The 13,781-nt window shown below is 33.0% G+C and overlaps 1 protein-coding gene across 2 annotated transcripts; it reads left to right on the top strand.

Moving 5' to 3' along the window:
- The first annotated feature begins 2,141 nt into the window (after positions 1 to 2,141).
- On the top strand, positions 2,142 to 13,781 carry LOC101505226 (UTP--glucose-1-phosphate uridylyltransferase 3, chloroplastic). Of its 2 annotated transcripts, XM_027334447.2 has the most exons (17): positions 2,143 to 3,064; positions 3,563 to 3,743; positions 3,834 to 3,983; positions 4,118 to 4,279; positions 4,365 to 4,537; positions 4,642 to 4,708; positions 5,148 to 5,314; positions 5,937 to 6,095; positions 10,684 to 10,775; positions 10,864 to 10,958; positions 11,311 to 11,388; positions 11,570 to 11,665; positions 12,121 to 12,195; positions 12,285 to 12,376; positions 12,496 to 12,658; positions 13,148 to 13,208; positions 13,397 to 13,781. In XM_027334447.2, exons 1-17 carry the CDS (start codon positions 2,352 to 2,354, stop codon positions 13,507 to 13,509), a joined length of 2,637 nt encoding a protein of 878 aa, XP_027190248.1. In that variant the 5' UTR covers positions 2,143 to 2,351; the 3' UTR covers positions 13,510 to 13,781. The 2 variants fall into 2 exon arrangements, with proteins under 2 accessions (XP_073224587.1, XP_027190248.1); XM_073368486.1 differs by lacking the exon at positions 5,937 to 6,095 and having other exon boundaries at positions 2,142 to 3,064.

The raw sequence follows: 13,781 nt of genomic DNA, 5'->3' as shown, positions 1-13,781 counted from the left end.
TTGGCTTTATGCTAGTGTATATTTGATGGGTGCCTGAACCCTTTTGCAAGTATTCAGTGATTAAAATTTGACTTTCTGTTAATATACTATTATACTAACAAAAATATATCCGAGCCTTGTACTAGAGGCATCAGCATGATCAAGATTCAGGATATTTAATTTATGCAACTGAAGTCAAGGTCCAAGCAAACCTGAGCTGCCTCTGCAGGATCTGAACAAAACCAAATTCCAAAAGGGTGCAGACGAGGTAATATCTTTCAGGAGGCTCTTCTTGTCGTTGGGAAAATAGGCAGTTATTTATACCAGAAGGATTAAGCAAAAAAAAGGTCAAAAGGATTAGATTATTCCGCAAATTTAAATATGATCCTTAAATTTGTATCAGACGACGATAAACACAAAGTGGTTTGGCGGGTTATGAAATAGAAATAGAGATCACTTGGCGTGTCTCTTTTTCTGTCCTTTACTTCAGTCATAGTCTATGCATAGTTGCTCACCAAGGGCTATAATATAAACATAAACATTGTTTTTTGACAGAATAATATAAACACACATTGTATTTAATAACACAAGAGTTTTACGTTTTTTGAATGCTTATATAGTTACCTTTTAAATGTGTTTTTTTTTCCTTTCAAATAGTAATGTGGTCAGACTCAAACACTCCACTTCTAGTATGGAGAAGTTATAAGAATTCATGTCTATGTATATTTGATGTCCTTGTAGTTATTTCTTAAATTGTACCTGTGGAATCTTTAAAATATCTTATTTAACTTTATCTTTTTTGTCAAAAAAAACTTCTACACTTTAAATGAAGTTTATTTTTCTGTAAAAAAAGAAAATTGTCCTTTGAAAAGTTTTGCCAATTTTTCATTAAATGACCATATGAGATTGATTAATTTTGATTTTTAAATCTTTTTTTATATAAGTAATTACTATATATATTATTCAAAAAAGTTATTACTATTTCTTTTTCATTGGAAGTAATTACTCACTATTTTTAATGTAATAAATGAATAATTACTATTTAGTCCAAGTAAAATTTAGAATTAAATTATCTTATTTTGTATTTCTTTTCTTGAATAAAAAAAGATTTACACTCGATTTAAATTAAGAACTAAATTACAAATTTACAACTAATAAGTTACATTTTTTTTTGACAAAATTGGAGTTACATCTTAAATTTAGTGAAACTGAGGTTACATCTTAAATTTTAATTAGATTTTCCATATGTCACTAAAAGAATAATAGATTTTATATATATAAAAAAGATATGAATTAAATTTAAACATTAAAATACACAATCGTTTGTATTTCCTTTTTATAATTTAAGAATTTTTCTACATTTTATTGTCTACAATTTAAAGTATATATATTTTTGCTGAATAGGAATATAAATATTTTTAGAATAATAGGGAAGTATATTAAGAATTCAATATTCATGCAAATAACATAATAGGCCCGTTTGTCTAAATTTTTTTAAAAAATAATTTTTATTAAATTTTATTTTTTAGTTATAATATTTTAAAAATAAAGCTTCGAATGAAAAATTGAGTTAAAAGTTTATTTAAAATATGATTTTAAATATTTTATTTATTTTCTATTATTTTTTTAGATAATAAAATTTTAAAAAATAATTTAGTTTGAAAAACTTTTCATAAAAATAACCGTTAAAAAATATTTTAAGTTATTGAATGTTAAATTTTTATTTTTTTTTATCATAAAAGATATAGTAAATTTTATTATAATTAACTCATGTAACTGTATACAAACCTAATAATATCGACGTTTGTCAATTCAACTAAGACTTGAAGACGTCAAAATTATTATTTATAATTGATAAGAAATAAATTTAAAAAATTTATACTATTTATAAGTATAATTTTTATAAATATAAAATAAAAATCACTTTTTAAAAATTTTAAACATACAAACTCAATATATCATTTTAAAAAGAAATCACGAATCACAACTTAAAATATATATTTTTTTGACAGAAACTTAAAATATTTTATTTATACACAAAAATAACATCAAAATTATTTGTCCTAAATTTATCATGCCACTTATAAGAAACATAGGATATTTGAGGACATTGGGCAAATATAATATATATGAAAGAAATGAAAAATAGTTAATAAGATTATCCAATCCAAAAAGTGAAGAGAAGAGAGATTAGAGCCACAACACAACAGCACCTCCTCTCCTCTCCTCCTTCCTTCATGGTATATCCTCCCAGCATCTTCTCTTGATACCTCTCTCAAATCAATCTCCAAATTCATCATCTTATATACTCGCATTCATCATTATTATTATTATAATATTTCATTTACTAACAACACACCCTCCAATCAACTATGATCCACTCCACTTCTCTTCTTCACCATAACCACCATCGCTTCCTTTTCTCTTTCCGTTCCAAACCTTCACTGTCCGATAATTCTAACTCACACTCACAATCACAATCTATCTCTTTCTCTAAATCGCTATCTCTTCCATCTTCTTCCCCTCCGCTATCATCATGTTGCCGCGTCGCGCGCATTTCTACAGAAACATTAGAGTTATCTCCACCTCCGCCTGGTTTCAACTTCCGCCGCGAAATTGCCAGACTCACCGCACTCCGGAACAAGCTCGCCGCCTGCAATACTCTCCAAGACAAGCTACGAGTGATAGACGTGGATTCAAGAGTGAGGCGGTTTTTTGGTTCCTCCTCTCGCCACCGGAATACGGTGCTAGCTAGGCTTTTATCGGAGCTCCGGTTGGATTCTTTCAATTTGTTCTTGCTCAAGTGTTTGGTTGCTGCGGGTCAAGAGCACGTTTTGTGTTTGAGCGAAATTATCACTCAGTCGGGGACGCGGGCCATGGCTTCCGGTTCCGTGAAGAGTGCGTTTTATGCTCTGGCGAAGATGATCGAGAATATGGATTCCAGTAACAGAAATTCTGGAGCTGGTTTTGGGAAGACGGCGACGGGGATGGGTTTGGAGGATCATGAAATTCGGGACTTGAACAAGTTGTTAGAAACATTGGCACAAATTGAACGGTTCTATGATTGCATTGGAGGAGTTATTGGGTTAGTTTCTTCACTTTCATTAGATTTCTTTGTTTATGAATATTAATAAACAAATAGTATAATTTACGATTATAAAAGTACAGAACTCAACTATTTTAAATTATAGTTCTGTTAGTTTCACTCCAATTTTATGAGAACATTAATTTGGTTTAGAAAAGGAGCTTTGCCTCCCTTGAGTGTTAGTTTGGGCTGATCAAAACCCACTTAAACCAATGCAAAAATTGGTCAGAATTGGCCATGTAAATTGCAGACTTGGTTTTGGATGGTTGGGCAAAATTGGGTCCGAATCCACATATACATGGCCGATGCTCAGCCCTAGTGTTAGTGAATTCACAATTTGAGATACAGTAGTCAGTTTCAAAGGAAATTTAAAACAAAGTGAAGTCTTTTAATTCAGACAGTATACAGTACTTCAGGGGGAATAAGGGCTGATGTAGTTTAGGAATAAATAATCAATATGTATCTGCTCATTTGTTTGCGCAAATTAATTTGCCGCAGATATCAGATTACGGTTCTGGAACTCATTGTCCAGCAATTGGCTGACCGGAAGAATACGAACTGGTCTCCGCACATGCATGAAGTGAAAGAATGTCAAATTTTGGGAATCGATGCACCTACTGGGCTTGACCTTTCTGAAAATACAGAGTATGCATCTCAAGCAGCTCTATGGGGTATAGAGGTTGTTATAATTGCATTACCTGGTTCATAATTTTTATTTAGCTACAGATGCTTCATTGATACAGGGAATAATAAGATCTTGTCCTTCTAGGGTTTGCCAGACCTAGGTGAAATCTATCCTTTGGGAGGATCTGCAGACAGACTTGATTTAGTTGATCCTAACACTGGTGAATGCTTGCCGGCTGCAATGTTGCCGTTTTGTGGGAGGACTTTGTTGGAAGGTCTTATAAGAGATCTTCAGGTATTAGATCTGCAATTATTGAACACGTAATAGCACTTCATATCCTCAATACTTGATGATAAAAACAAGATAAGATTTAATAATAGTTTATGATGGGCAGTAAAGTATCTAATTCTGCCATTTCACATTTCAAGGCTAGAGAATTCTTGTACTTCAAGTTATATGGCAAACAATGTATCACTCCTGTTGCAATAATGACTAGTTCAGCAAAGAACAACCACAAACACATCACTTCCCTGTGCGAAAGACTCTCATGGTTTGGAAGAGGTCGATCAACTTTCCAACTTTTTGAGCAGGTTTTATATAAATCTATTCAATTGCTTCTCAGAAGGGATAATCCTATTTTGACAATATCTAAATATTTAATTTGTGAATTGCCAGCCTCTTGTTCCAGTTGTTGGTGCAGAAGATGGGCAGTGGTTGGTTACTAAACCATTCAGCCCCTTGAGCAAGCCTGGTGGTCATGGTGTCATATGGAAACTTGCTCATGATAAAGGCATCTTCAAATGGTTTTTTTGTCAAGGAAGAAAAGGTGCAACTGTGCGCCAAGTCAGGTCTGTCATTATTCATATATCATTCATATATCAAGTTTTTGTTTTTTTCGTTATCTAGTCGAGAATCTTGTTTTTACAAATTAGTGATGTTGTTGACCTTGCAGTAATGTTGTGGCAGCTACAGATCTAACCCTCCTGGCCTTAGCAGGGATTGGTTTGCGTCAAGGAAAGGTATTACTTGCTTTAATTGATAATTCATTTGATTCTACTCCATCACAAAGTTGACAGGGATGAGAACATATTATCATAATAAATGAGTAGATAATATGTTTTCATCTATAATTATAATTCCTTACCTTCTACAACAACCAACCAGGCCTTATTCCACTAAGTAGGGTCAGCAATACCATACCTTCTATGTTAAAAAATTCCTTTTGTATAAGATTTGGGTAAATCAACAAATAAAAGATATTCCTTATGGGATGAAACTAACATTATTTTTTAATTCCATCCAATGGTATGCATCATTTTGTTGCATTACACTATGAACTATTCAAACATATCCTAAGAAAAATGAAAGATGCAATCTGTAAAATTTATTCAACAAAATCGTCTGAAATCACAAGTTGGATAAGATTGACTGCACTTATTAACTTGGCCTGTTTAACAGAAACTGGGGTTTGCATCGTGTGAGCGTATCTCAGGTGCAACAGAAGGAATTAATGTTCTGATGGAGAAGGAAAGTTCAGATGGCAACTGGGAATACGGCATTTCTTGTATAGAATACACTGAATTTGACAAGTTTGGGATTACTGACGGATCTCTTGTTCCAAAAAGGTACATGATTTTCCTGTACTTGTTGTATTTCAATATTTCATCCATCTCATGAAATGTGATTTGACCTTTCTTCATCTAAGCTGAATTAATACACTTAAATTTGGTTTTAAAATTCTCTGATAAATTGCGCAGATTCAAATTATTTGGAACACATAAGCTATAGTATCCCTACAATGGGATACATATAAATGAATAACTTTGTTATTAAGAATACAATATCCTAAAACTTGTGTTAATAACTTAATATTGAGAATGGAATACATGTTATAAACCTTCATCCACAGTAACGGCTACAGTCTCAAGAGCAACAGAACTGTATATTTCATTTTGATATCATAGGATTCTCTTCAGAAGATTATCATAACAGAATAGTAACACAGTCATTTGTGGTCATGAACCAGAGATAGGTTCCTAGATCAGGATAATTAACAATTTAGACTAGAAAACCCTCAGAAGATGAATGACTTGCTAGCCGGACTCTGGAGCCTTTGGTTGTGTTTCTTCTAATCTTATCTGTTGAAAATGTGGGCTTGTTTGTGTTTATTATATCAGTTCCTCTGTATTTAAGGATTTTTAATTTGAAAACATAATTCAAATATCAATTTTATTTTCAACAATCAAGTTTGCAGGCAGAGTTTCCGGCCAATACAAACATCTTATATGTTGATTTACCATCTGCGGAGCTAGTTGGATCAAGTAAGAATGAGAATAGTATACCGGGAATGGTATTAAATACAAGAAAGCCAATAGTTTATGTAGATCAGTTTGGAAGACCCTGTAGGTATGCATTTTCCCTATATATATAATACTTGGTTTTATTGATTGAATTGGCATTAACTGAAAATTATATTTTATCTTGAAAAAACTTGTTTCTGAATTTCAAAGTAGGAGATACATGTTTCATCACAGCAGTTACTACTTTATACAACAACAATAACAACCATTCTTGGTTTTATTGTTTTTCTTGGTTTTATTGATTGAATTGGCATTAACCGAAAATTATATTTTATCTGGAAAAAACTTGTTTCTGAATTTCAAAGTAGGGGGATACATGTTTTATCACAGCAGTAACTACTTTATACGATAATAACAATCAAGTATTATCACACTAAGTGAGATCAGCGACATAGATCAAATAACACTCTTATTTTCTATCATGTGATTGAATTTCAAGATGTACCATTTATCTCTAAATTTCTCTTAATATATGAAGAAAGTAAAAGGCAAAATATTTTCATATTTTATTACTACAACCCTAACCTGTTTATATAAGAAAAAAAATTACAATAGTAATACTGAGTAATAATGACAGAATCATAAAATAAAAATAAACAAAATAATATAAAATAAACGATTATCAAATCTGATTTTTCTTGATTCTTCAACACCCCCTCTCAAGTTGGTGCATAGATATCTGTCATGCTCAACTTAGCTATAAGTCGCTCAAAATTGGTCTTGCTAAACTTTTTGTCAGGATATCAGCAGTTTGCTGATTGGAAGTCACAAATGGCAAACATATAATTCTAGCATCAATTTTTTCTTTTATGAAATGGCGGTCGATCTCAATGTGCTTGGTTCTATCATGTTGTACAGGGTTGTGAGCTATACTTATTGCTGTTTTGCTATCGCATAACAATTTTAAGGGCGAGTCAACTTTTATTTTCAATTCGTCCAAGAGTTTACGAATCCACAAAAGTTCACAGATTACTTGAGCCATTGCTTTGAATTCGGCCTCTACACTGCTTTGAGCAACAACCCCTTTTTTCTTACTTCTCCAAGTGATTAAATTTCCCCAAACATAGGCACAATATCCAGTAGTAGATTTTCTATCAGTAACTGATCTTGCCCAATCAACATCTGTAAATATAGAGGCTTCTCTGTCATTATTTTCTTGAAGTTCAACCCCTTTTCGGGATTGGATTTCAAGTACTTTAAGATCCGATAAACTGCCTTCAAGTGTTCTTCATAGGCAGAATGCATGAATTGGCTTACAACACTCATAGAGAAAGCGACGCCAGGTCTAGTGTGGGCTAGATAAATAAGTTTGCCAACCAACCTCTGGTATCTTTCAATCTCAACAGGAACATTGCCTTTCTCCCAAAGTGTAACATTTAATTCCATAGGAGTATCTGCTGGTCTACACCCACTCATCCTAGTTTCTTCCAAGAGATCTAGGATGTATTTCCTTTGAGAAACAATAATTCCCTTCTTTGAGCGAGCAACTTTCATACAAAGAAAATATTTAAGCGCTCCTAAATCTTTGATCTCAAATTCTTTTGTCAAATTTTTCTTCAATCTTTCCATCTCAATAACGTCATCTCCTGTGAGGATAATATCATCTACATATACAAGTGTCCAAACTTATCCTTGCCTTTTGACAGGCCGAGTGAATTTTTCAAATCAAGCCCTTGGGGATTGCTTGAGACCATAAAGGGATTTTTGTAGTTTGCACACATTTGAACCAAACTTATCTTGAAAGCTAGGTGGACTATCCATGTATACTTCCTCCTCCAAATCACCATTCAGGAAAGCAATTATTACATCAAGTTGGTTAAAAGACCAATCTAAATTCACCGCCAAGGACAAGAGAACTCTAATAGTGTTTAATTTGGCAACAGGAGCAAAAGTCTCTAAGTAATCAATGCTATATGTTTGAGTAAATCCTTTAGCAACCAAGCGTGCCTTGTATCTTTCAACTGTGTTATCATAATTATATTTGACAGTAAATACCCATTTACAGCCAACAGTATTCTTTTCTGTAGGTAACGTCGTGACTCTCCAAGTTTCATTCTTCTCAAGAGCTCTCATCTCCTCAAGAACAACTTCCTTCCACTTTGGAATTTTTAGAGCCTCCTGTATATTTTTTAGAATTTCTACAGAAGGCAACTTAGAGGTAAATGCAGCAAATGAAGAAGACAACTTTGAGTATGACACATATTAGACAAAGGATATTTAGTGCATGATCTAACAAGTTTTTTCATTGCAATAGGAAGGTCTATATCAGGATACTCAAATGACTCTTAAGAACAGAAGAAGACTTACCTGTATCAAGATGATGTGTTGGATTATCTATTGGTTCAGAATCTTCGAAGGGTCGGAGAATGGGTCATTCATTTCTCTGTTTATGATTTCTTCTTTCAAAGACATTTCCCTTCCAAGTAGGGTCAATGGTAGTAAACCTGCTTTATGTTTCCTTATCTGAGTCATTATGTTGTGACATTTCAGGTGGTCCTTCATTATTACTGATATCAAGAATTTGATTATTGTGATTTTGGTTTGAAATTCTCGCCCCCAAATCTGTCGAAACCTCATTCATAAGTGGATTGAGTTCCAATATGGATTCTTAGGCATTTTCTTTTGGTGCATCAATATAAGTCTCAGAATTTTGTGACAACATTATATCATTTAAAGTAATGATGTTTTCAAAAGTAAAAGATGAATCTTTCTTAAAATTTCCCCCCTGAAGATGAATGTCAGTAAAAAATGGTTGATTTTCAACAAAAGTAACATCCATGGTTACAAAAATTCTTTTTGATTTTGGTTCAAAACACTGATACCCCTTCTGAATTGGAGAGTAACCAGTAAACACACATTTTATTGCTTGTGGCTCTGATACCATGAAGAAAGTAAAAGGCAAAATACTTTCATATTTTATTACTACAGTCATAAGCTGTTTATATAAGAAATAAAATTACAATAGTAATATTGAGTAATAATGACAGAATCATAAAATAAAAATAAACAGAATAATATAAAATAAACGAGAATCAAATATGATTTTCCTTGATTCTTCAACAATATATAATCAAAACATTATCTACGAGACACTAATTTGTGCTCGTGTTTATATCTGTTTTGAGAGGCTTGAGAAACTGATTTAGGTTGAACAGAATGCTTAATTGATTAGCTCTCAGCCATTAGATTTATACTCAGTTACTCACATCAATACAAAATTGAATCACTTAATTTTAGGGACTTATAGCTGATCCCTTCTCTCCATAAATTCGAAAATCAAATACAATCAATTCTGTAATGCAAGGAAAGAGGTAAATCTCGGCACTTCTCCACAAAATTGTGCATATATCTCATATGCATCAAGTTTGCCGCAAATGTGTTATCTTAGTTGGTCATTAGAATTCACAAAATGGCTGTCACTCTATTTGTTTAGTCTGCTCATAGAGAGATGGGATTAGAGGCAATGGGCATGGCTTCTTGGTTATCGCAAATATGACTGATATACTCTATTTTACATAACTTTAACTAAGAGAGAAGTTGTTTCGTCCGTAAGAGTTCAAGAGTGAATAGGACCAGAGTTTGATATTCCGCCTTTGCACTAAATCCTGCAACAATATTTTGCATATTGTTCATCTAAGCAATAAGGTTACCTCCAATAAGCACACAATCTCCTTAATTGGCTATCTATCACTTGTGCAGCTAGCTCAATCCGTACACATTCATTGAATAATATCACCACGACCTCTATTTTTACAGATTGGCCAAAGACTATCAAAGAAGAGTTGGAGGAATTGACTCAACATCAATTTACATCAAAAGATATGTTGAGTTTAGTCATAGGCCCATAGCGAGATAATTTAACTTTGTAACTAATCTTTTTATCTGCCTGGGTCTAATTAGGGCTCTTGATATGGCATATGTTTGACATTTGGATCCCTAGGGATATCAATTATCTTACAAGTTACAATCTAACATTCATAATGAAGATGCGCAATTGCACACATTTGCCAACCATTAATAACTAAGACATGACAATGAAGATTAGAAACTGGAAATTGCTGATACTAGGGCCAACAACTGAATGATGGCTGATTGAGACTCCTAGGGACTGCTAGTTTTTTTACCTTTGGTCCACTAATGGGAGTTCTCGTACCAACTTTAGAAACTAATATGGGTTTAACAAAATGACTTAGAGACTAGCTCTCGGCCATGGAATTTACATTTATATATAATCATTTATATAAAGTTGAATCCCTTAATTTTAAGGAATGATTAACATAATTCCAGCTGGTTCCTGATTTACATAAATATATAATTAAATACATTAACTTCTGTAAACAAGGAAATAGGGAAATCTCAACACACAAATATGAATTTCTGATTTTTGATAGAAGACAACCACAAGCTGAAATTAATGGGTTTCCTTTCCAAGAATGGAAATAAAAACCATCCATACACTCCCTTCAATGATTATCTACTATCCTGTTCATTCCTTAGTGGTGGTTGGTAAGGATAGATTTTATCGTTTCTTCAATTATTCTGTACATTTAACAGATTTTCTAAGTTACTTTTTCCCGTGAATTAAATGTTAACACTGTCTATAGTGCTCATCCCTTGTTTACTTTGATTACCAGCGTCTCTGGTGGCAGACTGGAGTGCACAATGCAAAATATAGCAGACAATTATTTTAATTCATATTCATCTAGGTGCTATAATGGTGTGGAAGGTATGTGCTTGTTTCATCTTACAAAACACATATCATTCCCTTTCATAGTTGATTGGGCTTGACAAAACCCGTATATATTTATGAGCAGATAAGCTAGATACATTTATTGTATATAATGAACGGAGAAGGGTTACCTCATCTGCTAAGAAAAAAAGAAGACATGGAAACAAGTCTTTACGCCAGGTTTGATTTACTAATCTTATGTGAAGTATCTTTTTTATGTCTGGGACGCCTAAGCACCGATACAAATGATCTTCCACTGTGTTGATTCCATTTTAAGCTCCATACAGTCCTTTTTTTCGGTGATTAGTCCTTGTACTCTTTTATCTCTTCTTATTGCCTCTTTTTCCTGCTGTTTGCACTGTGTTCTAGAACACCGGTGAAAGTTGGAGAACCACCCTAGATATTATTTGATTTATTAAAATTATTTTTAATTTCCTCAAATATATACCTAGAAAAACTTGCAATATATATCTTGAACATGTCAGTGACAGTTGCTCTTATTCTTAAATATCCATATGACATTTATATGCAGACACCTGATGGCGCTCTATTGGATATGTTAAGAAATGCCCATGATCTTCTTTCACCATGTGACATAAAACTTCCTAAGGTATAGATATATATAAATTAATTCATGTTAGTTTGGTTGGGTAAAATTCCATATTACAGAATGATATTGCTGAACAGTTTATATTGTTAGTTAATTGAGTAATGCATACAAGTTTTTAAAAGGTGGATAATTATCTTTATAACTAGACTTAGTTATTTAAGTTATGTTTTCTCTCCGACAGATTGAAGCTGATCAGAACTATGTTGATTCAGGCCCACCATTTCTTATCCTTCTTCATCCTGCTCTTGGTCCTCTTTGGGAAGTCACCAGACAAAAAGTACCATTACATATGCTATTTTTCAATGTTCATTTATAAATAATTTCATCGTTTTAAATCAGATTGTTTGTATAAATATATAAAATTATGAAAATATAATTGAGTTTAATTTGTAAGTGGGTTATGCTTTTTCTAAACACTTGATTTCCGACTTTACTTATAAATGGGTCAAAATAAGCACTCTGACACATTTGTCTTGTTAATGATATTGTTTTTGGCACGATTGATTAAATAGATTGTGTTTCCAGTCTCCATCTGTAAAATGTTGTAACACACATGGCATGGATGTAATTTTTATTTATTTATAAAATCCCTTTCCCAGAACTATTTGGATATAGTCCTTTCGTTAATGCTATTTGGTTAAAACATGACAGCTTTATAAATGTGAATTGTGTTGACCATCATTTATAGAAACAAAGGTTTCCAATTATTTTTTTATTCTTTGTTGTGATCAGTTTTATGGTGGTTCCATATCAGAGGGATCTGAGCTACAGATAGAGGTTGCTGAGTTCTTTTGGAGGAATGTTCAGGTTTTAATTCTCAAATAGATTTTGTTAAGTTATGTCATGTAGTGGCTAAGGTAGTGGGCTGATGTTTGTGACTTGACCCTTTATCCCAGCTCAATGGAAGCCTGGTAATCATTGCTGAAAATGTTATGGGCTCAATGAAGATTGATGAGAGTGGTCAGTCTATACTACATAATGGGCAAAGGTACTGTGCTTCCTATGTCAATAAGAAGTGTCGTGATCCTCTATTCACTTGATATTGCCTCCTGATCCAAGCCTTCAAGAAAATTATTTTAAATTGCGAGCTTCTTGTTACTTTGCTAGGTGTGGAAGATGTAAATTGCAGAATGTCAAGGTATTGAACAAGGGGATTGATTGGAGTTATGGTGGAAACGTGTATTGGAAACATGATGTGCATCGGTCTGAGGTGTTGCAGATCATACTGCATGGAAATGCTGAATTTGAAGCTACTGATGTTGTCTTACAGGTTAAATTTAAATTTGGATTTTATTTGCTTTATAAAATTTTAGTTGCATGTCTCGTGTACAACGCCACCGTCTGACACACTGGCTATTACTGTTTAAACCAAGTTATAAGAAATTGGACTCATACAAATTGGCTAGTTAATACATGGATGTGCATTGTAAGATGGCCACAACATATCACTATCTTTTAGTCATGGAAGTGGTACACATTATTTTTTAAACATTGACATGAAGTATTCCCTCCTAGTTCATCAAAACTCACTAGGTTGCAGTTTTTAAACCATACCGATCCAGTAGTCACTTGTAATTGAATACTGAAAAGGTGCAATCTCATAAAAGAGATGTTAGCCACTCTTTTAGTTGTTATATTTACCTAAAAAATAAATATAATGTATAAAAGCACTGTTTTAGTTAAATCTGATGAATTTTTCATACATATAATAATAAACTAACAAATAATACACATTTTTATTGCCATTTTATCATTACAGGGAAACCACGTATTTGAAGTTCCAGATGGATACAAACTGAAGATCATGCCAGGAAGCCCAGGTCTCTTAATCTTTAGAACTTTCCTTGAGTTAGTTGTTTTAATTGCCCAAGTAATAACTGTATATTAGTGTTTTTATCATGATTATTATGAGGAAGTTAAACTTGTAATACTTTGGTCATTTTTTCTGCTGTCTAGTCATAGAAAGTTACTGATTCAAGTAAATGAATCCCTGTTTGCATTAATTCAGGTTTAGCAATCCAGTTGGATCCAATTGAACAGGGTATGATGGACAGTGGGAGTTGGCACTGGGATTACAAGATAGAAGGTTATCACATTAAACTAGAATTGGTAGAATCATAGACCACTAACCACATCAAAGATGTCTGCTGCGTGAATCATGGTTCACAGTTGATGTTGGAGCTCGCCATTAATAATTTCTACTACCGAAGTGACAGGTTGAACAGAAGTTAAACCTTTGCGACGGTAGGTTGTTTTAGACTTTTGTTGTAATATGTTGATAGTCTTGTAAAATCTGTGTCTCTTCCCTCTAGTATCTTAGCTTTTCTTTTCCGGTAGTTTTTTCAATTGGGTGGATCTCTATTGTAACTAACATTGTAAAATTGGCAGGAATG

The sequence above is a fragment of the Cicer arietinum genome, chromosome 5 (assembly GCF_000331145.2).
Source record: "Cicer arietinum cultivar CDC Frontier isolate Library 1 chromosome 5, Cicar.CDCFrontier_v2.0, whole genome shotgun sequence".
NCBI classification, from domain to species: domain Eukaryota; kingdom Viridiplantae; phylum Streptophyta; class Magnoliopsida; order Fabales; family Fabaceae; genus Cicer; species Cicer arietinum.
This window is presented reverse-complemented; position numbering and strand designations above follow the sequence as displayed.

Coding starts and splice junctions, on each gene's coding strand:
- LOC101505226 (XM_027334447.2), top strand. CDS start 2,352: ATGATCCACTCCACTTCTCTTCTTCACCATAACCACCATCGCTTCCTT. Junction 3,065..3,562: donor TGCATTGGAGGAGTTATTGG/GTTAGTTTCTTC, acceptor AATTTGCCGCAG/ATATCAGATTACGGTTCTGG. Junction 11,666..12,120: donor GGGAAGTCACCAGACAAAAA/GTACCATTACAT, acceptor TGTTGTGATCAG/TTTTATGGTGGTTCCATATC.